General features: G+C 45.8%; 10 protein-coding genes across 10 annotated transcripts; 5 read left to right on the top strand and 5 right to left on the bottom strand.

Moving 5' to 3' along the window:
• Positions 1 to 2,617: 2,617 nt before the first annotated feature.
• Positions 2,618 to 4,262, top strand: F5891DRAFT_985339 (uncharacterized protein; the record flags this gene model as incomplete). Its single annotated transcript, XM_041377579.1, has 5 exons — positions 2,618 to 2,914; positions 2,965 to 3,136; positions 3,182 to 3,255; positions 3,306 to 3,655; positions 3,800 to 4,262. The coding sequence occupies 5 exons, from the start codon at positions 2,618 to 2,620 to the stop codon at positions 4,260 to 4,262; spliced, it is 1,356 nt and encodes a 451-aa protein (XP_041219684.1).
• Positions 4,263 to 4,400: 138 nt separating this feature from the next.
• F5891DRAFT_985338 (uncharacterized protein) lies at positions 4,401 to 4,764 on the top strand (the record flags this gene model as incomplete). The annotated part of the gene is made up of 2 exons (XM_041377578.1): positions 4,401 to 4,671; positions 4,733 to 4,764. The coding sequence occupies 2 exons, from the start codon at positions 4,401 to 4,403 to the stop codon at positions 4,762 to 4,764; spliced, it is 303 nt and encodes a 100-aa protein (XP_041219683.1).
• A 418-nt stretch (positions 4,765 to 5,182) lies between these two features.
• On the bottom strand, positions 5,183 to 6,439 carry F5891DRAFT_1195665 (uncharacterized protein; the record flags this gene model as incomplete). The annotated part of the gene is made up of 7 exons (XM_041368171.1): positions 5,183 to 5,357; positions 5,411 to 5,430; positions 5,485 to 5,628; positions 5,683 to 5,871; positions 5,922 to 5,959; positions 6,017 to 6,288; positions 6,342 to 6,439. 7 exons carry the CDS (start codon positions 6,437 to 6,439, stop codon positions 5,183 to 5,185), a joined length of 936 nt encoding a protein of 311 aa, XP_041219682.1.
• Positions 6,440 to 6,984: 545 nt separating this feature from the next.
• On the bottom strand, positions 6,985 to 9,431 carry F5891DRAFT_1195664 (uncharacterized protein; the record flags this gene model as incomplete). The annotated part of the gene is made up of 8 exons (XM_041368170.1): positions 6,985 to 7,220; positions 7,271 to 7,422; positions 7,476 to 7,810; positions 7,862 to 7,992; positions 8,041 to 8,122; positions 8,417 to 8,779; positions 8,828 to 9,241; positions 9,294 to 9,431. The coding sequence occupies 8 exons, from the start codon at positions 9,429 to 9,431 to the stop codon at positions 6,985 to 6,987; spliced, it is 1,851 nt and encodes a 616-aa protein (XP_041219681.1).
• A 94-nt stretch (positions 9,432 to 9,525) lies between these two features.
• On the bottom strand, positions 9,526 to 11,070 carry F5891DRAFT_1195663 (uncharacterized protein; the record flags this gene model as incomplete). Its single annotated transcript, XM_041368169.1, has 1 exon — positions 9,526 to 11,070. The coding sequence occupies one exon, from the start codon at positions 11,068 to 11,070 to the stop codon at positions 9,526 to 9,528; it is 1,545 nt and encodes a 514-aa protein (XP_041219680.1).
• A 983-nt stretch (positions 11,071 to 12,053) lies between these two features.
• On the bottom strand, positions 12,054 to 14,343 carry F5891DRAFT_1195662 (uncharacterized protein; the record flags this gene model as incomplete). The annotated part of the gene is made up of 5 exons (XM_041368168.1): positions 12,054 to 13,484; positions 13,547 to 13,837; positions 13,891 to 13,929; positions 13,988 to 14,067; positions 14,118 to 14,343. 5 exons carry the CDS (start codon positions 14,341 to 14,343, stop codon positions 12,054 to 12,056), a joined length of 2,067 nt encoding a protein of 688 aa, XP_041219679.1.
• A 1,730-nt stretch (positions 14,344 to 16,073) lies between these two features.
• On the top strand, positions 16,074 to 17,880 carry F5891DRAFT_1195661 (uncharacterized protein; the record flags this gene model as incomplete). The annotated part of the gene is made up of 5 exons (XM_041368167.1): positions 16,074 to 16,308; positions 16,361 to 16,441; positions 16,489 to 16,630; positions 16,686 to 17,274; positions 17,332 to 17,880. The coding sequence occupies 5 exons, from the start codon at positions 16,074 to 16,076 to the stop codon at positions 17,878 to 17,880; spliced, it is 1,596 nt and encodes a 531-aa protein (XP_041219678.1).
• Positions 17,881 to 19,618: 1,738 nt separating this feature from the next.
• F5891DRAFT_1131063 (uncharacterized protein) lies at positions 19,619 to 21,706 on the bottom strand (the record flags this gene model as incomplete). Its single annotated transcript, XM_041364618.1, has 4 exons — positions 19,619 to 19,674; positions 20,892 to 21,240; positions 21,271 to 21,526; positions 21,579 to 21,706. 4 exons carry the CDS (start codon positions 21,704 to 21,706, stop codon positions 19,619 to 19,621), a joined length of 789 nt encoding a protein of 262 aa, XP_041219677.1.
• A 1,600-nt stretch (positions 21,707 to 23,306) lies between these two features.
• On the top strand, positions 23,307 to 24,003 carry F5891DRAFT_962082 (uncharacterized protein; the record flags this gene model as incomplete). Its single annotated transcript, XM_041375874.1, has 2 exons — positions 23,307 to 23,555; positions 23,617 to 24,003. Coding segments are annotated over 2 exons (636 nt in total), but the record flags the coding sequence as incomplete, so codon positions are not given.
• Positions 24,004 to 24,900: 897 nt separating this feature from the next.
• F5891DRAFT_916163 (uncharacterized protein) lies at positions 24,901 to 25,071 on the top strand (the record flags this gene model as incomplete). Its single annotated transcript, XM_041373707.1, has 1 exon — positions 24,901 to 25,071. A coding segment is annotated over one exon (171 nt), but the record flags the coding sequence as incomplete, so codon positions are not given.
• Between the last annotated feature and the right edge of the window lie 1,745 nt (positions 25,072 to 26,816).

The following is a 26,816-nucleotide window of genomic DNA, read 5'->3' as shown; positions in this document are numbered from 1 at the left end:
TTTGTGCCTGTCGAGACGGTGATCAAGGGATGCTCTCCAGGGCTGGATCTTGGCGATGCAATCAGTGGAGCCTAACGTGGACCATCGTTGTATTGGTTTTGATGTGTCTGCTTGGGGTGTACTACCTTCTCTAACAAGCCTCCGCAGTCTTTGTGTCAACTTATTCTAGAAATCTTTCTCCTTTGCTAGCAGGATGACTTATTCTGCGCAGTGTTCATGCGCTCACTATGGAGATTATGGGACCGCCTGCAGAGGGCCTTCTCCTATTCATAAATGTGAGTTGGCATATCCTATTATGCATGCAGTTTTCGTGGGTTAACTTTCATATGCGCTGTTTTTCCATACTAATAATAGCTTGAATGTATAATTTTCAGTTTATAATCCTTGTCATTCTCGCCACACGCATGCACCTCCATCTCTGGCAGGCAAACTGACATGGATGTGGCTCTGTCATCTTCATGCATATTCCAGTGTCCGACAGTCATTTGTCACTTCTACAGTATGATGTCTTTTTCTGTAGCTTATTCAGTGTCGTTCATTGAGTGAGACTTACACTGTACAAGATGGCTGGTGGTGGTAGGTTTGGTAGAGTTCATTATGTGCTTAAGTCACCCTAGTATGAAGAGATAGTCATTAGAAAGTATTCAATTCACTTTGAGAAATTGTTATCTGCTTGCCCAGGTAGTACAAGAGTGGCATGTCTGTGATAGACCACATTCCACACTTACGAAAATTACCATCTGTCAGCTATTTGAATATGAAGACTGGCAGCAGAAGATGTGCGCACAATCTATGGAAGCCCAAATAGCTTGTGACGCAATGGCTCTGTCGCATCTACTGTGTCATCATCCGTCTGGGCCATTCAGATGGGGTGTATGGTGCTGGATCAGTTCAAATATTATACACACACGAAACTCTCACACACAAACACTGAACACACATACACATGCTGAACACAAACAAAGGTCTTGTATTGTCAGTAATCTTTAAGTCTACTATGTTGTTCTAGCTAAGGCGTCTTGAATCATTAGGCCACTGCAGCCCTGGCGGATATCTCTAGGGATCCACATGGGTATACCCCAGGGTGTTGGGAACCTGACCTGCACCTGCACCTCAAGGTATACCCGCACCCACACGAAGGGTGCGGGTTTTTGGGGGGTATGGCTAGCTCATACCCTCACCCGCACCCGTGCAGGGTTTACCTGCGGGTAGTACATATAAATATTAAGTTAGAAATATGGAAAAAAATGATTGTAAAAAAGGACTCACTAAGACATCACGAACGGTGGGCAACAACTTCGATCAGCATGGCTCGAGCTCGACAGAGGATGGACATGCTGCGAATGGCAGACAACAACTTTGATCAGCATGGCTCGAGCTCAAATGAGGATTGGCACACTCACATACTGCATCAGCAAACTACTTGTTTTGGATACAGGATTCTCACAGCATTACAACCAGCACAGAGCCACACAGTGTGCACAGTGTTACAGTGTACAGACTCACAGAGTCACACAGACCTACAGAGACTCACAGGAACTTGCAGAGCACCATTGACTTATTTTATTTTTAAATCACAAGTATCAAGTATTACTCAAATTACAGTAGTTTAATAGCGTGAAGCGCGAAGTCTTATCACACCGAATGTAAGTCCAAATCACAACAAAGATACAATTTGCAATATAGGCTTGGAATATGATTGTATAGATGCTATTACAAAATAAATCTACAAAAATAAATCTTTCAATCAGAGTGCTTGAAAAAATTAGATATTAGCGCTACATACACCTCATAAACAAATGAACAACATACTACCACGACCAGAAATCAAAACAGATTTTGAATGCCAAAGTGTTCGCTCTGAGCATGTAAAGCCGCTCCTTGTCATGAGAGTGCGTGTGCGTCCTACATGCATTTCTGCATCAGCAAATTTTTTCGTGATTTTCGCTCATAGTCACCAGTAATGCGTGCGTATATTCAGCTGGTGAAGAAGGCGCTCGGCAAGGTCTTGTTCAACACATCGAACCTCCAGATCTGCTCTTGCCATCTCGAGTTAGTACATGGCTTCCTCGGCGCTCTCTGGTGAGGTGGTTTCTGTTGAAAGGTTCTGCTGAAAGTCTGCATCAGTGCCTCGTAACCTCAATAGACAACTCACCCTATCAAGTGCAAGAACTGAATCAGAAGTATCTGAGTCGTCTGATTCAAATTTAGAGTCTATGAGCCAGATTAAATATTATTTTAGTCAGGAAAGAGAACATACTGTAAAGAGAATGACATCTCAGGCGTGTCACAGTGGGACTAGAAGGTGCAGAACCGTGCTGCAAAAGTCGGTCCAGGTACATCGTGGTGTTAGTTCAAGGTCACCCCGGAAATTTCTGTTAGTACCTACTACTGACTATACTACTGAAAGCCGACCGAACTCCTGGACATGTGCTGCCTGTCCTGTGGCAAGCGTTTCAAGAATGATAAAGGTGTGCTACAGCACTTGAATCAGCCCAGATTACGATGCTACAGTTGGAATGACAACCTTGTTCGAATCTTGTCCAGTCACGACTTTTGGTACTACCTCAAGATGAATTGGCCTTTAACGAAGACACAGTAATCTACAACGACATGGATGTGGGATGTGGATGTGGGCGTGGACGTGGACATGGGTGCAGACTTAGGCGTGTATGAGGATGAGCATGCTGGTGTAGAGGCAGGTTATGAGGAAGAAGTTTATGATGGTGCAGCGAAGACATACGGCATTGGAACATCATTTATGAAGACTTTTAACTCTGATGAGTATGCTGTGGAGAGGATGGATAATCCCTACTTCCCTTTTGCTAGCAAACCGGACTGGGAGATGGCGGCATTTCTTCTTCAGTCAGAGCTCAGCATGACGGATATCAACAAATATCTTCATCTTGAATTTGTAAGTCTATCTATATTCTACTGTAGCTATGTCTGAACTTATGTTTTTAGACCAGAAAATTACCTCTCTCATTTCGCTCTTCGAGAGAGCTTCGAGGACGTGCAGAAATGCTACTGTCTCCTCCTCGATGGAAGTACCAAACTGTCCTCACCAAATTCCGGACAACAAAGACCCTTCATGTCTTTTACCGGGATGCCATTGAGTGCTTACAGTTACTCCTTAGTCACCCCTTGTTAGTCGACAGCTTCGACTTCATTCTATGAAAAGTCTACGAGTCTGCTGAACGTGCGGTCCGTATTTACTATGGTTTCATGACTGGTGACCGTGCTTGGGAACTTCAGGTACATTTGCCTCTCAATCTACTGACTTAGTGTTGCTAATAAGAACACAGGAACGCCTCCCTGATGGTGCGACTCTGCTTGGTGTAGTCCTGTCCTCAGACAAGACTAAGGTCAGCAATCTCTCTGGCAATCGCTACACTCATCCACTGCTTATATCTCTTGCAAATATCAACTCTGAGATATGCGGCAAAGGATCCCTGGAAGCATATATCCCCCTCACTTTGCTCCCCATTGCAAAGTTCATCCACAGGAATCAATGCATGCGTGGCATTCTGGCGGACCGGCTGTTCCACCAATGTATTGGCATCGTTGTTGAGCCACTGGAGCAAGCTGCACATCTGGGTGTCATGATGAGCAACCCAGCAGGGTTTAGTAGATATTGCTGCATGCCCCTCATCGTGTATGTAGCCGATATGCCCGAGGAGCTTGCAATCATGGGCATTACTATGAATGCATCACCTGTCACTATGGCCACACATGTCAACTTCAGGGACTCGACTCAACACCCGCTTCATTAAGGATCATCTACACTTGCCAATATCAGAGCAGTTGCTAATTTTGTCTCGCCTTTTGAGCTCACAGCATTCTTTGAAGAGTGCAAGCAACATTTCCTGAATGGTGTCCTTACACCGTTCTGGTTGGATTGGCTTACTGCAGACCCTTCCTCATTCCTGATGCCCGAGCTTCTCCATCACCTGCACAAGATGTTCTGGGATCACGACCTCAGGTGGTGCATAAAAGTAATTGGTGCGAAGGAAATCAACTTTCGTTTTGCATTACTTCAAATGTGTATTGGGTACCGCGCTTTCAAGGAAGGCATCTCTGATCTGAAGCAAACCTTGGGACAAGACCATCACAATGTCCAGTGTTATATCATTGGTATTATTGCCAATGCTGCCCCTGCTGAATTCATAACCGCCATCCGGGCCCTTATTGAATTTAGATATCTTGCTCAAGCTCCATGGTTCACAGATGAAAAACTAATTGAATGGGATGGATCTCTTTGACTCTTCCATCGACACAAGCAGTCTATTATTGATGCCAGAGCCCGGCAAGGGAAGAATGGGGGCATTAAACCTTGGGCAATTCCGAAACTTGAATTGCTACAAGGGGTAGTACCGAGTATTCATTCACACAGTGCCATCATGCAGTGGTCTGCAGATCCAACCGAGCACGCACATATCACCATTGTGAAGCAGCCCGCAAGAGCTGGAAACAACCATGACCATGATACCCAAGTTTGTCACTACCTGGATCGTCACGATAAAGTAGATCGATTCGACCTTGCGATTAAAATTCATGAGCTGGAAGATCGCACCAATATTGGTGACAATGATGACAATGAAGATATTGACAGCAGGATGGTCCGATGTTCGGTCAAAGACTATTTTGCACGTGCACGCGAACTCCTTGATGGTATGCATCCTCAGGCACCCCATCCTTATCGCACATTCTCGACTTCTATCGCAGCTTACAGCCTTAGCTACTACCCCAGCCTCACGAAAATGACTGTCAAGACAACTGCCGAACACTTCTCACTTCCAGACCTTCATCCTGCAATTTCTGATCATTTGGACCGTGCTTCAAAACATGATGTCTTCCCTGTTGGCGGCACATCAGCAAACCAGCCGGTACCTGTACAATGTTGTACAAGACTGTACAAGCCTGTACAAGCCTTACAGTCACACAGGAAAGTCTACCCTTTACAGTCCTGTCACAAGGTCTCACAATATATACAAATGTTACAGTCTGTGCCTTTGTACAGACAATACACATGATACATGTTGTATAGGTGGCACATGTTGTATAGGTGGCACATGTTATATAAGTTTATGCAGTTGCTAGACATTGTACAGGCTTGTAAAGGATGCAAAAACCGTGCTGATTGTCACAAATTACAATGTGCTGAATGAGAGAGTATGCTAGATTATAAGATGATGTTGACATCCTCCATATCACTGCCTCCCGTACCGCCCTCGTCAAAATCAAGGTCACCCGCCCCAATCATAGCCCACTGCTCCAACATCTCCTCAAGCTCCGCACGACAGTCAGGATTTTCTAGAAGTGCATCTGTAGACCTCTGCAGCGAGTTGAAATCAGCCCTACATTTATCTGTGGAGAGGTCTGGGACTTTGTCAGTGCCGGTCTTGCGAACCCAGTGAGGACACCCTTCATCTGTCGATTTGTCAATGACTAGATAACACAAATAAAATAAAAAACAGGGTGCACCACGGCGCCCACAAGAAGCAGCCCATTGACAGGTATTGCACGTCGAAATTCAGATGTGTTCTTGAGGGCTTTCTTGCTATTACCGTAGTAGAATTCGAGGCAGCCATCCCTGAGAGCTTGCGAGACAAAATTCTTCCATTTGCCCTATAAAACTAATAGTGAGTGGCTGCCTTGGGAGGCGTAAACAGGTAACCATACATTAGATAAATCAGGAACACAAAGATAATCACCGGTCTTGAGTAACTTGGTGGCCTTCGCAATGACACATTTCTGTACCTCATCCTTGCGCGCCATGGTGCCCTTCGGGACAATATCGTATGATGCTTTCGCGACGGAGATAACAACTTTCTTCAGCTCTGTGCGAAACATAAATAGATCATCACAGAGCTGACAGTAAAGATATAAGTTTATAGTACATCCATTAATGAGACACTTACCAGCCACGACATTTGTGTCGTGTACTGCGGGAAATAGCCTAAGAAGCAAGATGAGATTCGCAAAGGGGGTCAGGCAATGTGAGGAACCTATTTACTGTTGTCCAATTTGATCTTTTTTTCGTGGTACATCCACAATTCAGCGTCAAGAACTTTTTGCGCAAGTTGTAGCGCCTCTCGATGATCTGGAATGGGATGCATTAGAACAGCCTGCAGATGCATTTCTAACTTCGCTGCCTGCAAAAATGCTTGCCAGGCAGGTGGGTAAAAGCCGAGCTTCGTGGGGTCCTTTTGAACTGTCTTGGCCTTGCGCTTATTTCTGTATGAATCTGGCTCATCACGTGTAGCACGACTGGAGGAAGTGCTTCGCCTAGATGGAGAATGCTGATGAGGAGACTGCATGCGGGGGGGACGCCGAGATACGCGTGTATGAAATGATGCCGAATGCTGATATGGAGATCTTGAGCGTGTAGAATGGCGAGAGTGCACGCGGGAGGAAGAAGGGCGCGTAGATGGGACATGCTGAGATGTATGTCTAGTACGAGGCGACACCGAACACTGATATGGAGACCTTGAGCATGTAGAATGGCTGAGAGTGCACGTGGGAGGAAGAAGGGTGCATAGACGGGACACGCTGAGATGTGTGTCTAGTATGAGGCGACACCGAACACCGATATGGAGACCTTGAGCATGTAGAATGGCGAGAGTGCACGTGGGAGGAAGAAGGGTGCATAGATGGGACACACTGAGATGTGTGTCTAGTACGAGGCGACACCAAACACCGATATGGAGACCTTGAGCATGTAGAATGGTGAGAGTGCACACGGGAGGAAGAAGGGCACATGGATGGGACACGCTGAGATGTGTGTCTACGAGGCGACACCAAATGCTGGTCTGGATACTTTGAGTGGTTAGAAGTAATGTGAGGTGAGCACTCACATTTAGGAGGTCGCACTAGAGCAGATGACCCAGTAGACACCACACATCGAGGTGACAGTCGACGAGGAGACTTCGACTGGCTAGAAGCACGTCTGCATTCAGTATGTTTTGCTTTCAATAGATAAGTTCAGGAAGGAGCCTTGCACCGTCCATTCTTCATTTGATGATGCTTGAGAACATCAAAAGCTTCCTGAAGAGCGTGTGATAAGATTAACCTCAAGACAAAAATTAAAACACTTTCCTCTGTTTCGTCTCTGGCTGCGTTGTTGAGCTCATTGTTGAAATCATCATCAATACCACTGTCCTGAGCATCAGGTTCGTCCCTCTGAGTGCCAGGCTCATCGTCAAAATCCCCATCAATACCTTGATTGAAATCCCTAAGCATCAGGCTAAACATTGAGATTCCATCATACCTTGATTCAGAAAATCATCCACAGTATCGGGCTCATGGTCGAAATCTTCCTGAGCTTCACCTTCGTACATGCCATCCAAATCGTCTTTGTGTTGTCTGAAGTCCATGGTATCGCCTGTTTCAAGTGTTTGCTCCTGGTCCTGAACTTCATCCCTGCATTGGGCACATGTGACAACAGACGGATGAGATAGTAGCAGAAGACGTACCTTTCCTCATTTTCCCCGTCAGTTTGGTCCTGGTCCTGGTCCTGGTCGTTGTCGTCACCGATACCATGCTCTGGAGCTTGATTTCTAGCCTCCTCCTCACAGGTACGCTCATTAGACCGTGGCGCCTTCCGGGTGTTCTGACTGCCAGTCGAAGTGGGCTGCCAAAACCCAAACCTACCTGAAGACTGAGCTGCGCTTGGGGCTGTTCGGAGAGATGCGTCAGAGTGTTGGTGTCCTGGGTTAGGTCGCTGGCGTCCAGGATGGACATTCTTGTTGATACCAATGGAACACTGAGTAAGATTGGAGCTCCCGGTCAGAGACCTTTTAGTAGTATCCTGAAAGACTGTTAGCTTTTGGGAGTTTATATTAGAACATCAACTATACACATTTTTCTTCAGTTTCCGGAGCTGGGAAGGAGCCATGGGGTTTTCTTCTGCATCACTAATGTCAAGATTGGTCTCCTTCCGACCTTTCCTCGCTGGGGCCACTAAGGTTTCCCCAGCTTTTCTCAACTGGTCTGCATGTCCACCTTAGCCTTGTGTAGATCTCTCACTTCGTCAAGTACCCTCGGAGACTTCGTATGAGCGCCTGGCCCTCTTCTTCGGAGGCATCGAGTGACAAGGCGGGAAGTGTCGAGATTCTAAAACCTGTCGCCACCAATTAGTACCCAGAGTCGTATCACATAAGCTGATCCTTGACGTACTAAACTAGCACAACAGAGTACATGTACAGGTACAGTATGACTCCGAACGTAATAATAATTAGAGGGTACAACAAGTTGCGTTTTGATAGTGGGAGTTGAAGGATATTAAGAAATACGAGAAGGATAAGAGACTTGAGAATTGTGAGAAGACAAGAGGCTCCAGAGTCCATAATACAGAGCACCAGCACTTGGAAAGAGGATTGTGGGATGACATGTACGGAAAAAAAAGTTCAGACACCTTCTCAATGCCTCCTCCAAGTCGTCCATTTTTTTTTTGTGGGGAACGAGATGACAGAGGCTCAGAAAGTGCTGTAGAGGGTATTGGAGGATCTGCTAGTGATCTGCTAAGACGAGCAGAACGACACGGTGAAGGCTCAGATGGCCCTGCTGGGGGTGTGTGAAGGGCATGGGATGCTGATGTGCGGGAGTGAAGACTCTGGGATGCTGCTGTGCTGGGATGAAGACTCTGGAGTTGTCCTAAAGGAGGTGGTTCTTCACCAATAGATCTCATGAATATATCGAGTAGGTGGAGGACTCCAGAGTGGGTCATCTCTACCTGATTTTGGGGCACGTTCGCACCGTAAACCATGGTGCCCCATTTCTGCACGAGAGGTCAGAATTCCACGAAGTATTCGGATGTCTTGGCGACCAAGAATCTGCCTTGCATCAAAACCCCCATTTTTGCGAAACAGATCGTACTCAGAGCCAAATGGGTATCTGCATTGCCCAAAGCTTCATAAGCGCTCGCCCACGGCAAAGTCTGCCGGGACCAGGTGGGTGCCAATTGGCCATGTGGCCCCCCATACTTAGCAACAAATTCGAAGAAAATATAGAATAAAGATTCGAGGTCATCGCTGGGCCGGTGTTCGATTAGATCCATATCGAAGTCGACATTCTGCAGAGCACTGGTAGCCTGCGGAACAAGGTCGACGTTGTTGTCCACCTTGAAATTGTCCACATTGTTTGGATCAGCATCCTGGCCTGGGATGTTGGCGTCAACCTCAAGTGGGGCTAGATCCAGCATAGCCTGAAGAATACGGATAGAAATATAGGGCATGGTCCCCTGAAAAAAATGAAATGAACAATGAATAGCTAAAATGTATACCGAAACTTACTGTACCATGCGAATAGGTGCTAGTCGTGCCTTCCGCCAGAATCGAGGTGTGATCGAAATCAATGAAGTAACCGATACCGTCATAGACAACAAAATTATTAGGACTGAGGTCCCCATGCAAGACTCGCTTCTCAATCATCATGTGATGAACTGAAAATAAAGGTCGATACAAGTATTTTGCATGCTCAATAAGACTCACCAACTACAAAGGCATGGAAGGCGGTGAGCAGTTCTCATCTAGAGCTGAATTTAGATAATGGCTCTCCACAGGGGGACAAGAGAATGCGGCGGTGGAATCTGTTGCGGAACATCAAGTCGTCCCGATGGCCCATGTTGTATTGGCTGCGAATGCACGCTGTGCAGTCAGGCTCCCCTTTGTAATACACGTCCCAATGGTCTACGAGTTCGACAACATTAGGGATGCCCTTGACCATCTGCAGGATGGTCGTTTCGTGCATTCTCTTCTCCTCTGTCACCCAACAATCTTTTAAAGTGTACTTATTCCCTGCCTCATCAACAACACAATAACAAACCGTTCCACGACAGATAAGCCCATGGCTCTTCCACAGAACCTCCATAATGGAATACATTTTGTCGTGGTTGTCCTTCACCCAGCCCTTCGCCTCGGGTGCTAAATTAGAATGAGTTCCTGTGCATGCAGTGTTACACATGTGGATCGTCGGATCGAAACCCAAATGGTGAGTATCTGATAGAGTGAGGGTGCTCAACATCTCTGTGAGTCGCACAGGGCCCATGTTTTGATGAATGTGAAAGGGATGGGATATGATGAGACCGGAGCGGTCAAAATAATGTGCATGAAGCTGATTGGCACAAATCGAGAACTCAACGACAAATCGACGCCATGGTTGTTCTCTCAGCATTAGGTAGGCTTTGGTCATAGATCCCCAGAACACTGGTATATCTCGCTTTTTAGCAAGATCACTGGAGGTATGCTCCATGAAGGACAGGACGTCTGCCCATGTCTTCCCCATGTTTTTGATGGCGAAGTCAAACAGGGCTATGTCGGGCTTCTGGCAGTTGTATTCATCTGGGATAGGAGAGGTGGAGAACTCTGCAGACCAGTACCGGGACCCAGCCGATATGTTGAAAGGGAGGTGGTGTTTCAGTTTGTGATGCAGGTGATACTGGATGGTGTAGAAGAGACGTTGAAACTCTTTTTCAGTTGTCACAGGCACCTGCCTGTGTCTTTTCTTCGATCCAGAAGGCTGGTACTCTTGGGAACTCCATGTTTCTGTTTCAGATTGGCCATGGATCACCGAGTCAAAAGAGGGCTCTACGCCAAGCACTGCACCCTCGATCTCTGCATTGTCAATATCCGTATCACCATTGTCCATATCATCATCCTCTGCATCCTCGCCATCTGTATCATCATCCTCTGTATCCTCATGCTCTGTGCCACTGTCCTCCGTACTGTCATCTTGTCCATACTTTGTGCCACGAGTACATTTGATTCCTTTTCTTCTGTGGTGGAATTTCCATTTTTCTCCAGAGTATGCAGATGGTCCTGTTTTGTCGTACTGGATTGTCTTGATCTCGCTTAATTGGAGAGTAGTTTTTATCACAAGATTACAAAAAATGGAGTTCTCCAATGGTATTCTGGCACCCCTTCCAACACCTTCATGAATCAGGCGGTTTTTCAGCTCTTGCCTAAGGAGAGCTTGCGTAGTATCTAAGGTGCGTGGGCCAGAAGGGACACCAACAGAGCTTATCGTTGCATAGAGCAGGAATTTGTCGATGTCGGATTGCCGGGAGGACATAGATGACAGCATTGTCTGAGTCAGGTGGGAGTCGACGCTCAACTTGTCGTTCAGGCATGCAACTACCAATTGGGCAGTGTCTGCGACTCCATGCACGCTCCTTATCTGTTATGATAATGGATCAAAACATACGGATCAAAATTATCAGAAAACATCTCTGAGCACTATTCTATGTATCTATCCATTGTGAAGCATGGTAAAGTGCATAATAAAGCTGCTTGTTGAAGTACTTGTTCAAGAAAAAGGACGAGGAATAATGTGCAGAAGTCTCCTTTGTCAACCGCGCGTCCGCTGCAGCTTCCAGCTCAGGTATCATGCTGATAAAGGTACACATTTGCTTGAGAGGAACTATGTTACCTACTGGAGTACCATCCCCATGCTTAGCACACTTCAATACATGCATCCCAGCAGTAGGATGGACTGCGCCAACCTTCAGGTTATGCACATAGCATAGATACTGATCTTGCCAAGTGATATGAGAACCTCGTTGGGCCATTGGGTGGATGATAAGCTGGACTTCACAGATGGCGTGCCCTTCCAAGGAGTCACATTTCAGCCAGATTGATAAGAATGGAAAAGGACTCACCCCTTAACCCTGACTGGGGCCACTCATACTCTCTATCGACATTGATAAGGACGGCGTCTCATTGGCCTTTCGGCCACCCAGGACATGGTGGAGAGGCATGCAAGGTTTGCGCTGGTAAGATGACACATGGATCATGGAAGGAAACTTCCTGCAAGCGAACTGTGTGCCAAACTTGCACGCGATCAAAAGGCAGAGTAGAAGGACGGTCGATTAATGATCTTCTTGAGATTCCAACCCCATGAATCACATCTCTGTTCCTCGCGTCAAGTCGCAAGAAGTTTGAAATAGCATCACAAAGATCCGGTATGTTGAACTCATCTGCAACATCGTCAATTTTCATTCCAGTGCGAGTTGGACTATAATTTAGATAGATAGCGGTATTACCAGCGGTAAACGTTCAAGGAGGATGAGGGCTAGGTCCATGAGGTACAGTAGCCGCCTCCTTAGCTTTGAGGAAGTAGTTAGTAGTAACACGTGTGCGATTAAGCCCCTCCAGGAGTGCAGTTCGTTGATCAGTAGACGGTTCTTCAAGCTCAGCAATGTCTTCATCGTCTCCCTCCTCCATGGGTAATTCTTCGGGGTCTGGATCAACGACACCACTCTTCAATGTCATAGCAATCGCAAATCGCCGCAGCTTGTCCTGTCGATCTAAATGATGGCAAATCTGAGGGTCATAATCATTATTGTTAGTTTGTCGCGCAGGTTCCTTGATTTTGGATACATGCGCATGTTCAGTGGCGTCCGCAGACCACTGGATGAGGGCTCCAACTTTATGTGTGCTGGCAGTGATGCTTTGCATTAACTCTAGCTTAGGTATATACCAATTGTCGATCGTCTTCTTCGTACTGGTCCGTGTGCCCAATGTCATAATAACATCTTTGTTTTGATGAAAGGTCGAAAGAGATTGGTCAATAGATGCCAATAGATTGTCATCCGGAGAAGGGGATTGTGACATATACCAGACATCCATAAGGGCACAGATCGCGATCACGAATCGACGAGGGGCTGCACCGACGATGAGACCGACAAAGTAACGCTGCAGATCACGGTGAACTCTGCCCGTAACTTGCTTGAGCTTCGTTATTCCGCCAGAATAGTGACGATAGCCTGTGACTGGCTGCAAAATCGAGAATCGAAAATCGAGTTCTTGAGCTCCAAGAACTGCAATGCACCACTGAAGGTCATGATCAAAAAATTGCTTATGCCAGTGATGCAGAGCCTCTGGAGTTAGAAAGACCGAGGGGCAAGCAAACGGCCAATCTTGCCAGAAGGGCGCATGGACACCATTTAGACGATATATGGTGCATGCATCAAAATAACCTTCGAGGTCATTGGGATCAACGTGTATCTTGGCAAGCTGATCGAGAGTGATATGGCATGTAGGTTCGGAGTGACGAAAATTGTCCCCAAACTCCAGATATGATGCCATCGTAAATGGGGAGGTTTTCCCGTGTACGCATGCAAGCATACATGCCTCCGGGGTATCAACGATGTATGCTGCAAGGGGCGTATAGCAATGGCGAACATTTCCAACGGGATCAGACATTATCCCGATCTCAGCCGCAATCATCAATGGCTTTAAGACGATAGAAAGACATTGATGTATGAGGCGGTCTTCGAGAACACCTCGCATCCGTTGATTAGAGTGTAAGTACTGCGGGATAGGGAGGAGTGCTGTGAGTAGGAAGGCCCTGGATGAGAGCTTCATGCGAGTTTGCATGTGGATATTGGCGAGACCGAGAAGAAGCGGATGAGCAACTCTAGCACCAGTCATAGTGGTGATATTTGTTTGTCGGAGGAAAGTATGGTACCAAGAATTGTAGTGCCTCTGGGTACTTGACTCTGTAGCCCTATGTAAGACAGCGCATGTTATGGGGCTCAGATACATACCTGGAACTCCCAAGCAAAATCCCCTGTCAGCCACTCTGAATAAACGCGGGTAAGCCGTGCTGCGGTTGTGTACACGCGACGAGGGACAAAATCAAGCTTGTCATGGAAAAGGGGGTTGCTGAAGAGGGCTTCTAAGCATTCGACCGGATCCCTCCAAAAAAGTTGGATTGGAGTTTTGGTGCGATGGAGAGATGGGATAATTTGACACTTCCAGCTTGGTCCCTTGGGTAGCATCTCGGCTTGGCTTCGCAATTCTTTAGCAGTACTGAATGAAAGCTTCAATCCGTGGATCTGTAAAGTAAGGACATGATCAGTAAAAGTGCGAGAAGGATATTAAGAAATACGAGAAGGATAAGAGACTTGAGAATTGCGAGGAGAAAACACTCCAAAGTTGTGAGTCCATAAGATCTCAAAGTGCCAGCATTTGTGAAGAGCACTCACTATTGGGAGCGCTAGAAATTCATTGATTGCAGCCATACTAAGGGGAGAACGAAGAAGAAAATCGGTGATTTCCCACTCCTCTTTTGATGCAAAAGGATAGAATAAATTATCCTTTCTGTATTCTGCATACTCATCCGCGTCAAAAGATCCAAGAACGTCAGGCTGTCTTGAGAGTAACGAGTCCCTGCGTCTTTGTACTGTTCCTCTGCACTCATGGATTCCTCTCCCTCTGTCTCGAAGAAGTCGACATCGAAATGCGAAGGGTATGCGTCCGAATTTATACTATGGTAAAGAATTGGATCGGGGGACCGCCGTAATTGTAGAATTGACTCTGAAAACTGAGAAATGTCCACCATGTCACAAATAGAACTACGACACGATGATCGAGGCTGACTGAGGTGACAAGTGACACTGGACTCCTTGCTGAATACTTTCCCGCATTTTGGACATGATATTGACATGGTTATTTGGAAGGAAAGATTTGTTCACACGCTTAAGACTTATCTTTGCTTGTACACCCACCATAGTATGATATATTTACATATGATGGATGATTCTGTAACTTCATCTCCAAGCTCTTCGGTAGTCTCATCTTTGTCCCGCAATTCTTCTTCAAGAACTCAGTCCTTGCACTCATATAGTACTTGCTTCAAGTATCGCCTCCAAAGACCTTACAATGCGACATCAGTTGGACACCGCACGTCCTGCCAAAGTCTCTCTCCAAACAAAAGTTTATCTTCTCAAATGGGATCATGCACTATTAAAGACAAGCCCAGCTTATCCGGAGGCCTGCAGTTTGTGAGTTCGTGTGTCCAGTGTTCCGTCTTCAATTGTTCTTAATCATTGCACATAAGGACCTCGACTACCCATTATTCAATCAACCAGACGAAGAAGACCACTCCAATCTTGCACTTGAAGCAGCTCAAGCAAAATGTAGGATTTGTCAAGCCCAAAAAGACCTCGCAGACAGCATCTTGGAGCACCACATAGTACTTACTAACCTCCATTGCCGTCGTGTAGAAGCTGCGAACATGCGATTATTGACGGCTGACCTTGACATCGGATGCATGCACATAGAGCAGAGGAGAAATGGTATTCCGACATTTATTGGGCGCAGGGCTGGTGGTACAAGTTAGACTAGTGTTGATACATACTTGTATTACGTGCATAATCTGTATTGCTTGTACACTCTGTAGTTCTTGTGGTGCTTGTCCACCTGTTTGTTTGTGCTTAGCGGCTCCAAATTTTGAATTGCTTGTACATTTGTAATACCTTGTATAGTTTGTATAGACTTGTTGTTCGTGTAAAACCTGTCACCAAATTAGTAGTTTGCTGATGCAGGCGCCAAGCACATGCTGATTGTTCCCTCCCATTTGAACAGATCCATATCTGGTGCAAGATGCGAATACAATCCAGAAATTTTCACAACACGGAACAACTCAAACCCTTGCAAGCAGTGCTTGTTGAACCACATTCAAAGGCCTGGCCATATGGCAGGTATGATTCAGTCATAGTCAATGCAGATGAAACCTACAAATGGCCAAAGAGTGGTCTGGATGGTACGTGATGTTCCTTCTGCTGTGACTTTGCTGATGTGATACATGTAAGTCATTTTGTTGCTCACTTGCGCTTGATTTTCCGACCGATCACACCACTCTCATGTGCAGATACTTACTTTGCATATGTTGAGTGTTTGGATGTAGTGGCACTGGATAACCCCACTGGTATGTATATCTTAAAGCATGCTCATCGAGCAAATGGTGAACGAATTGGTGATGTTATCAGAATCACCCAGATTAAGGCACTTGGGCATCTCATCCCTCGTTTTGGTACCATAGCCAATCTGTGATTGACAGCACAGACTAGCATAAATCATGTCACAGAATTTTTTATGAACAAGTTCTGGAACAAAGAACTGTTCTATGCCCTTCACAAGGCATAGCTTGTATTTGTAAATCTACTGTTCATGTGACCTATTGATTAGACATTTTATAATTGGACCACCTTTCAGATTGTGAGAGTCTCAGCCAGTATCGCCCCACCCCCCCTCACCGTTGTCCTGACACATATCAACTGTACTTTTGTGATGGCAACAATGTTTGGGTCTACCAGTCCTTCATTCTACTGTACACGTACAACTGCGAAAAAGACAGACATCAAGACCCTCAACGATGATAAGAAGATGACGCCATCTGAAACCCCAACAAGCGCTGGGTTAAAAACTAATGGCACCAAACCGAAATCCAGAGTCAAAGCACAGAGTCTTTCTCTGCAAGCTCCATCGCTTAACACAACTACTACAGATGTTATCGCACGAACAGGTGTGTTGAGCGTAGCTAATTGTTACATTAAATATTTAATTATGATCCTCAGCCCAGATCGATGACTCCGAAGCTGAACTTCAAGCCATCCGAAATGTACTAGAGGGTTTGGAAAATATTACTGTGTCATCAGGTTTGTCAATAGCTTTCATATATAACATCAATATAATAATCAACTAGACCCATGCAACGAGACCATTCTTGATTCTCTGCAGCAAGTGCAAATAGAGCCGATATGTTTTTACAATGGCCCTTACCAAGAGTTTGCAATTGTGCTGGATGCAATCAGCATGCGGAGTGATTTTCTGTACTGTCTTGCAAAGTTAGTTACATTGTTTATAAATGTATGAATAACTAATGACTTGGACATCGTGCAGAATGACATATTTTCCACAAATGATGACCCTCATCATATACTCTCTGCACCCAATCCATGACCAAATGACTAGCGAGATCGCATCTGCGGTCTCGAGCGCACTTCGTGGCATCTCATACAAGCGATCCTTACTGATGATCAATGTCATACCCGGTCGCATCTCGTCCAAAGAAATATTCACCATCCCTGATCTGCAGATCACGCTGACCACCACCAAGAGGCCATCAGCGACCCAGGTTCTGTGGTACGTGGAGACCGCATTTACCCAGACCAAGTGTATGGTGTTGGGAAAAATAGAAAAAGTCATCGCCTCCCACCACGAGGTCGCATGTGTCCTATTCATCCTCATATCAGAGCATTCAAAATACAAATCACCTGCTGACGATTCCGCTACTTATGGTGAAGCACTTGCAGATAAAGCCGTGCGGCCGTACACCTTCTTTGCACCAGAGCGGGAGCCAGACAAGCTGTTTGGTCTTGTTCACACGATGGATTACACCTGGATCGATGTCTCTAAAATTGAATATTTCGTCTGGATAAAGCCAGACGACAGGCCCATTGACATCAAATTTCCTCATACAGCTTATGGAGTGAGTAAAATTAAGTTTGATGCATCTAAGTTGGCATACTGATATTGTCTTTTTCAGACCATCTTTCCGAATCTTAACATGGACCAGATCAATGACGCCTTGAACATTGGCCTGGACAAAGTTAGAGCAGAGATGACCAACACTTTGGACTTTATGGAACCTGGCGTCGACCACCATCATGTACTTACACCAAGCAGCATTGCATTTGACCGGGATTCAGATCTCACCTACATGTCAGTTTCTATCTACAGGACAGCCCACTTCCGGTACTGCGACTGGTACCATCGCCAATTCACTGGCACCAAACATTGTCGTGCAACCAGTGGCGCTGGCAGGCATGACGCTAACTCAGAGAGACCATCTACCAGATGGGCGATCCTGTCTGAGGCTGATGAGGAGAGACCCTCAACCAGTGGATTGGCCAGTAGCTCAGGCAGTACGTCAACCAGCACTTTGGGTAGTACATCAGCCAGCACTTTGGGCAGTTCTGTGGATGACGGTGGGGTGAGCGCTGCTACTACTAGCATTGCTGTTTTGTCTGCAGTAGTAGATGACAATAGCACCGAGATGGAGAGGCCTTCCATTGCGCTCACTACACATGTGTAATTTTACGACCCTCATTAGGTGATACTTTTTCTTCATGATGTCCTTTTACGAGCAGTTCTCTAGTCACAATGCTAGTAAGTACTACTAGACCTTACTACGCTACACAATTTATACACAATATGTATTACTTACGAAGTAACAACTTTGTACCAGTTATAAGCGATCATGGAGTCTGAATTTAGGTTTGTTCCCTTCGCCATGGCCAAGCACAAGAAGGTTGTTTCTGACGGTGAGTATGCTTCTATTTGCGTGATATTCTCTCCTCACCTGAAAGTTGAAGATGAGGTCCGCCGTTCCAAGCGAGAAAACTGTGGACAAGGTGGATACCTTGGTCAGCTGAAGAAGCTGGAAAGGGTCCAGACGAAGGTGCGACGACCAATGAAAATGAACCCTGCACAGAATGCTTTGGACAGTCAATCGGTCAACATCATGGCACCAGAGGCCACTAAACCAAAACCAAGGCCGAGACCGGTACCGAAGAAGTCCAGAACACCAATGAGGCTAAAATTGCAAGGCAGCAAGAATCAGGCCTCAATGTCTGAACATTTACAGGAGTCTCTGAGCTCACCAGAAGAGGACATTTTCAGATCTCAACTTTGTGGTCCTGACTCACAGTTCGGTTTCATTCCCCCCGATGTGTTCGCAGAGGCAGGCACGCTCCATTTGCAGATGCCATGGATCACGGCAAAATTTGGTCCCTTACCTGCAGCACTAATGACTTACATGCGAAGAAACAGAAGCACACGTGTCCTCTCTCTCCCTTCTGGTCCACAGATGATGATATTCCATCCCATCCCCAAAGCACTAACAACTCTCACATGAAGACAAAGAAACATGCAGGTCCAATCTCTGCATCTCAGTCTACTGGTGATGATGCTACTCTACCCCCTCCCCACATGAAGAAACAGGATCGTGCTATCGTGCCCCCTCCCCGCATGAAACAGAATATGCCTCAATCTCGGCCTTGCCCTGTTTCACCAACGGACAGTGATGTTCCATCTCCTCCAAAGCGCCGCCAAGCAACTCACAACCCAGGTAGAGGGAACCACCACACTGGCAGCCCTGATAATGCTGGTTCCATACACGATGTCCTGGAGGACCATCATAGGAAGAACCATTGTCCTCACACACCTGACTCAGATAGACTCAAGAATCTGTGTCGACAGGCAGCAGGTGAATCATCAACCGACAAAGAGGACAAGGTTGTAGACCCACCCAAGAGGTCACATTCGGCTAACAAAGCAGTGTCTCAAACCATTGGGTTTTATCCCCACTCTTGAAAAGATGTCCTGGAGGCTTCGAAGAAGAAGTCATGACTAGGATTGGTCATATATGGCACCACTTCGAGCCGCAATACGTTCATTGAGAAGACAGGTATAGAATATCTCACGGAAACACTTAATGATTTTGCAGCAGATGATATTGGCGTCGACGATGGGTACTGGGATATATATAAACGTGACATGGCAATTATTGTACATAGGCAGAGTCTCTCATAGTTGATACTAATTGTTGTTTCTAGTTATGGGATGACCGTGCTACAATGCGGTCCGAGATGAAAAATGCTGCACGGCCCATTGCTGCCAGCAAGTTCGGCATCCTACCATCAGACATTGACGACGACGACGAGTTTGAAGACTATGTCAGTCAACGAGTCACAGAGTTATTGACTGGAGGTTATTTCTTGCAGAACGGTGTCGATGAACAGGTGAGTTTATGAGAGGCACGATTCAAGATGCTAAATATTCTCACTAGGGGAGGACCAACAACCTCGCTCATGACGTGCTTGGCAAGCTGTGCAGTACCATTTTCTATAAGGGCGACAACGCACTTGCCAAGGCCTTCCCGAATATATTTGCTGAGGCTGTTCCCGAGGGTGCCGTGGCACTTGCAGCGACTGCAGTAGGTGTCAATCCTTCGCCTTCTTATTCAGGGCTCACTTCCACTAGCTTGCTGCAGCCATCAACGAGTACAAGACTGGGGTCTATCAGCCGACAAAATTTGCTGCCGACTTGTATCAACCTATCTATGAGAACGTCATTGAACTCTACACGTCAGTGCACCATGACCGTTATCACTCAAATAAATGTCAAGCGGTTCGCAAGAAGTGGGCCCGCGCTGCAGGGTATGTAATTTATCTATCAATATACTAATTTAGTTGACACTGTTCAGTGTTTTGACTCGCAATCATACTGGCCGGCGCCATGATTGGGGTCTCAAATTGAATCTCAATTAGACACATTTACGTACATGTATTGACAATTGGCAATGTAATTATGATTTGATTGGTGCTCTATTATTGAATTTGAGTCTGCTGTACCTTGCATGTATTGCTCTGTACCTCATCTGTTTGGCCTCTGTAGACTTCTGTCGCACTTCTGTACCATTCTGCATGAACTCATATGTACTCAGTACATGTGTTGAAGAAGATGGAGGGGCATAGTACACTTTAGTAGGCAGGTATAAGCATTAGCAATAGGCAGTTGAGTACAAGTGTAAGTACCGCTGTAGTTCTCGATTAGATAATGTACCGGTCAAACCTGAGCGTGGGTGTGGGTGTACTCAAAGTGCGGTCCCCCACTCGTACCACAGTAGTACCCATACCCGTGCACATGCCTAGCTAGAATGACATAGTAGACTTAAACATTACCAAACTCCCCGCAATACAAGACCCTTGTGCATGTTCAGCATGTGTGTGTGTTCAGTGTCTGTGTGTGTGTCGTATGTACTATGTGTGTGTGAGAGTTTTGTGTGTGTATATTATTTGAACTGTTCCATATGGCGCTGGATTCGTTCAACTATTCAGCACATAAAATAAACATACAGACACATGACACACGCGCACACAGTCACGCATTGACAACGCACTGACACATACACACAACATTTGAAGACAACATGATGCACATAGTACTTAGGTAGTACAGGGCTATATAGCCTACTATGTAGTCATCTATCAGTTTCTCCACGACGAGACTACTAATTTGATGAGAAAGCATCTAATTCTGCACATGTCAGCATTTGGTCAGGCTCCGTGATCAGAGCTGCCGACAGCTGCTGAGCCATCTCCTCAATGAGATCATAAGCGAGATGAAATGCTGTTCCTTTCTTCACTGTTTGAAGTAGCATTTTCCAACACTCCGGGTTCACCCTCCCAATTTCAAAACCCAGCTCCTGGAAACAATCGACGGCCTCACGGAAGACTTGCGGGTTGCGACCATCAAGAAGGAAACGGGCCATTGAGTTCCACCAGAGTTGCCACCAGTCAATGGAACATGCAGTGTTGTTGGTGCAGCACGCAGCGTGCTCAATAAGGGGTGGCTCCTCGCAGGCAACAATGCGACGGTGTTCGTCAAGAAGCTCTTTCACATCAACAAGGGCATTCTACACTTCAAACCCGAGCTTCTTTCGCATTGGTCCTGGAATGTCTCGGATGCGAAATTCAATGAGATGTTGAAACACAGGAACAAAGAACTTCGTAATTGAGAATTCGAGACAGAGTGCGAGAAGGTCATATGGTTTGTGTCGAAATCGTTGTTCATGAAAGTGATGAATGGCAATATCACGAGTTTTTTGACTCATGAACTTGTTGCTGAACCGTAGGAGGTCAATAACATCACTATGGGTAGGACCTTCTGGTTTCCAACTGTGCAATTCTGCATTAGAAGACAGTGTACTAACATGAAAATTTATCTTACCTGTTATATGCAACTGAAAGGTAGAGCTTGAACATGTTCGTGCTGAGTTCAGGAATTATAATTGGGTGATCATCACTTGAGCCGTCCGTGCCCTCTATTGGTTGTGATTGCCCCCCGACAGCAAACATCTCCTCAAATGTGATTGATGTGCACGATAACTGAGTCGCGTGGACTTTGAATAATGTGTTTTTGACCTGCATTTAGTTATTAGTAGTGTCATGGGGAATCACTGAGTGCATATATATGTGAACAATCCGCACCAGGAAAATGTGAGTACTGTCGTATATATAAAAACAACGATGTCAAAACTTCAGGAGGCTTGGAGCTAGTAATGTGGCTGTTCGAGCCTCGAACATGTCTTGGCTGATTATCTGTGAGATGGGAATATTATGAGGCTTTAGTTCAGAGCACAAACCTGAAGAATGTAAATGTAGTATGGGCTAGTGGGAGGTGTGGTAGACAAGTCACGCTTACCACACAAGGGGTTCACTGCTTCTTTTTCGCTTCATCACATCTAGAATGCAACTGCTGGCGGACTAGTATGGACCTTCCAGCTTTACTGGAACGTGAACATCCATGGCCACACAATATCCATACTGCGGATGGTATCATTCATAATATCTACAATGGTGCAATCAGAATGCTTCAGTCAAATGATGCAGAACCAACCAGAGTTGCATATCATTACGATACACTGTCTTCAGAGGCCCTACCCTTACTCGAGGCCATTGAAAGTGATTCAAGTGATGCTGATCACCAGCTTCTTTATGAGTGGCTACTAGTGTGTGCTAGTCTTGTGGGTGAAGCAGCTGGAATGCTCGAGGAGATCAGCCAAAACACCCATGTGTGAGTTATACTCGTGGTACTCATTTAGATCCTTTGACCTGACAATACTGTCACTTTGGTCTATGTAGGGAAAATGTTGAACAGTCAAACATTATCATCCCACAGCTTGTGACCGAGGACCGTGGTCATGGACGTCGAGGGCATCCAAGAAAAGATATCAACCTTGAACTTGTCCGTGAAGCCCTGTCTAACCAGCGCCACATCACACTCACAGAGCTTGCCCGACTCCTCCAAGTGTCTCGCACGACTGTGTGGAAATTGGTTCGCCAACATGGTCTTGAAAAATGCTTCACAACAATTAGTGATGCTGATCTCGATCAACTTGTGAAGGTTTTCAAGGAACGCAAACCAGAATCAGGATTCTGTTACCTTGTTGGCTTCCTTCGGCACCAAGGAGTTAGAGTCCAGCAGCACCATGTTTGGCAGTCCTTGCACTGAGTTGATAGATTAGGACAAAGGCTGAGAGAATGACATGTTACCAGACGGTGAAAATACCGAGTTGCTCGACCAAATGCACTTTGGCATGTAGATGGTCATCACAAGCTCATTCGGTGGGGTTTTTTTGTCCATGGATTTATTGATGGGTATTGTCGCACTGTGAATCCATTGTTAATGATAAGGAAAGCATAGTAACTCACTGATATCTCAACAGATAAGAGCACTACAGGCCAGCACAAACAATCGTGCATTGACTGTATTGGAACTGTTCATGCACGCAAGAGATGAATATGGCATGCCGTCTCGTGTTTGTGGAGATCGTGGAGGGGAGAACCTTCAGGTCACTACACATTTAGTTGCAACAAATGGCCACAATTGTGGCTCATTTTTATGGGGATCGTAAGTGTAGCCTCTTGAAACATTCCATGACTAACAATACATGATACTAGATCAACACAAAATTCTCGCATTGAACAGCTGTGGGTCAAAGTGGGCACACAGTTTGCGCGCCGATGGCGTGGATTTTTTACCAGGCTCGAACGACTTCATAAGCTCGACATTAACAAACCTGGGCACATTTGGTTGCTTAGTGTGCTCTTCTCAAGTGCACTCAATGATGATTGCCAACAATTTCAACAAGAATGGAATTTCCATCCGATTCATGGTTCTGAAACCAATAATCGAAGCCCTCAGGTCAGTATTTACTCAGCAACTACTGGTGCAGTGGCATAATTGCTATCTGACGACTATGAAGGATATGCGTCTTCTAGGACAGGCATTGTTAGGCATCTATGAAGATGAGTTCGAGGGGATCCATCCTGCAACTCTGCAGTGCTATTATGGTATTGATGGCAGAGAGACAATCCGCCGTCTCAATCAGACAGGTGCTGGCCACCCAAATGATGAGTTAGAGAACGAGGAAGATGGTGTTATTCATCATATCGAGCAGGATCAAGCAAATGATGTCCAACATGATGCCATTGAGGTTCCTGATGGTAATACCCCTCTTGTGAATGAAGATAATGAAGATATATTCTTCGAGATACTTGATGAGGTTATTACTGAGGGTATCATACCAGTGGGATATAATTTGCAGGAGGGTGAGGATGACTATGACAAAAACATAACAGAACATCTATGAGTCAGTAGACAGAGGGAGATATATGTTGAAGTATCTTTGGCAGACCCTATCTGGAGGACTCGTTCGATGCTATGGGCTCAGGCAGTTAGTGTGCTAGAGCATTTTGAAGCAGATTTATTCTTCTAATTTAATGTATTAATAGATCATGGTCGGAGTACTACTATGGCCAGGAACCCACTGTGTATAAATCCCACACTTGACCAACCCATTTTTGATCCGGTTCTCTCTTCTGTCCTACTCGCGATGTCAGATCTGGTGTATTGCAAAGGTAATCATCTCAAACCAGAAATGTGCTATTGCGAAGAGTACTCTGCACCCACAAATGTTCCTGTTGGCCAAAGAGAGCTTTGCACAAAATGTTTGCATGGGAAGAGCAAACATCCTCGACCTCAACAGCCTGCATCAGTGGCCAAGCCATTGGTGCCTCCCACATTGAATCTAGGTGCTCCGAAGCCATTCAAACCAGCAGCTGCAACAGCAAAGGAACGAGCTGGAGTGACGGCGATATACAAGCAATCACTTGCCCAACGTGCTGGGCAAGGCTCAGAACTCAAATTTGAGGTATCAACTGACAGTCGGAAGACAGTCACAGCCACAAGAAGTGAAGTTATGGCAGGATTCCACCCAACTATAAAGCGGAAAGTCACAGTGAGCAAAATCACCTAATGTTTGTTACCTTGAGCATACCCAGCTTTCATTTAGGGGAGCAGGGTTGTATCTTCAAGACGGGCCACTGCCAGCAGCTCATTGAAGCAACAACAGGTCCAGATTAGAGTTGGCACTGTCACTGTCTTGATCAATTACCTTGATGTACGTTGACCTAAACAAGCCGATGCTATAACTCGAAGCTTACTCAGCGACTGAAAGGACAAAGGACAATTGGTGAGCAGGGTCCCACCTGTGAAGACAGAGATGTCAAAACTCAAGCGAAGGGGATGTGCTCACTTTGACGAAGATGAGCCTGAGGACAATAAAGTGGATTTCAGCTTTTGCCCGGACTGGACATTTGAAGAAGTCGAAGAATATTTTCAGAGACTTTTTCCAAAAGTCTTTGAGTACCTTGACTCCGTAAAGAATGATGATGTAAAGGGGAAGGCTGTTGATAACGGAGCATCGTGAGCATTGATTTCAAAAGAAAACCGCTGGCTGAGTGTCGCACCTGAGCCACTGCTGAACAGTAAGCATCTTGAGCAGTACAGAGGCAGAAATAACGCACCTCTTGCAGTGACTAATATATTTATCAGTGAGCCTGCCATTAATGGCTCATCATGGATGAGATTTTCTAACCGGTGTACATGCAACAGCTAACCGGAAGTACATACCTGAGCACATTTGCGCACAATGGGACCCAGACGTGATCATCATTGATATAGATTCCGAGGCAGGAGAAGATCGAGATGATGAGCCTGAGGATTCAGATGCTCCAAAGACTGGTTGGTGGATTTTGAAGTGCTCACGTGCACCATCACGGTCACTGAATCGTTTTTCACTTCAGCATGTCCAAAACACTCAATCTGGTACACCAAACACGAAGAACCAGCTCGAAAGAGACTGCGTGGAAGTAAGTACTCTCTTGTAATTTTGCTACATGAACAAACCACTTACATTGTATCAAAAAATAAACCAGTTTGCGGTCAGCCCATCTAGTGCTGCTGCAGTTCGGTCCAGAACCTAGGTTTGAACCCAAACCTTTGCGGACCAGACCCATGGTTCGGTCACAGGTCCAGACTTTCTGTTGGACTGAACCCCTTGGTAGGTTCAGGGTTCGGTGTGTCATTGATAAATCTGGACCGGTTCTGAACACATTCAGACCGGTTCGAACCTGCTGACTTTTCGAAGTCGAAGCCTCATGTTTTTGGTGAGGCTTCTGTTTAAGTTTAAGTATTGTCCTTGCCCTTCTGTTCACTGTCTTCTCCTACTTCTCCTGCGTTCTAGTAGGCAAGGCGATCTCTCAGCGACTTTGGTAATGCAGCAACTCATTCGGGTGCCAGTGAGTTCACAACAATTCTACTGTCTGTCCCAATTAACTTATAATGCAATTTATTTCAGAACATACCTACTGTTGTGATTCACCACACTCGCCATCTGCCATGGGTTCTCGTTTTGGTGGTTCATGGTGCGCAACAGTTTTAAAACTAGTTTTAAATATATTCACTTGGTACCTAGGGACATTTATGCCTCCTGCTGCTATGTCTGAGTCCTCTGCACGTCGCGCTGACGGTTCGTTGAATCAATGACGCAGCCACATGAAGGCCTCGTCAAGAGCTTGAGGACTACCTAGATGCACCACTCGAGGATGTTGACAATGTAGTGGACTGGTGGGGGGTATGTATCATTGTTTAATTGTTGTTACTTGCATACTAATATTTTCCAGCACCATTCTATCCAGTACCCAGCCATTTCTCGCATCACCAAGGACTACCTCGCTATTCAAGGTTTGGCTGTTGTATCCGAGCGCACATTTTCAAGTGATGGCATTACCGGCATGGCACGTTGTAGCTGTTTGCAACCAGCAACGTTCGAAGCTCTTCAGTAACTCAAAAGTGTGTATCGTCAAGGCCATATCTCTGCAACTGTCCAGGCCACATCTTCACCTCCTTATGATAACTGTGTCGTTGTGCACAATGAGTAAATTTGGTAGCTATTTGTACAGTACAATGTTGTCATTTTCTAGTAATTGAAACAATGGTTCGAGGGTTCAAACCTGTTCTGAACCTGGACCGAACTCTTGCGAACGTGTTCGAAGGTGTCCGGTTCGAGGTTCAGCCATCTTGCCTGAACCTGACCACTGGTCAAGTTCGGGGTTCGCAAAT

Source organism: Suillus fuscotomentosus, assembly GCF_016647785.1.
Source record: "Suillus fuscotomentosus strain FC203 chromosome Unknown F5891scaffold_85, whole genome shotgun sequence".
Lineage (NCBI taxonomy): Eukaryota > Fungi > Basidiomycota > Agaricomycetes > Boletales > Suillaceae > Suillus > Suillus fuscotomentosus.
The sequence above is the reverse complement of the archived record's forward strand: the minus strand, read 5'-3'. Positions and strand labels throughout refer to the sequence as shown.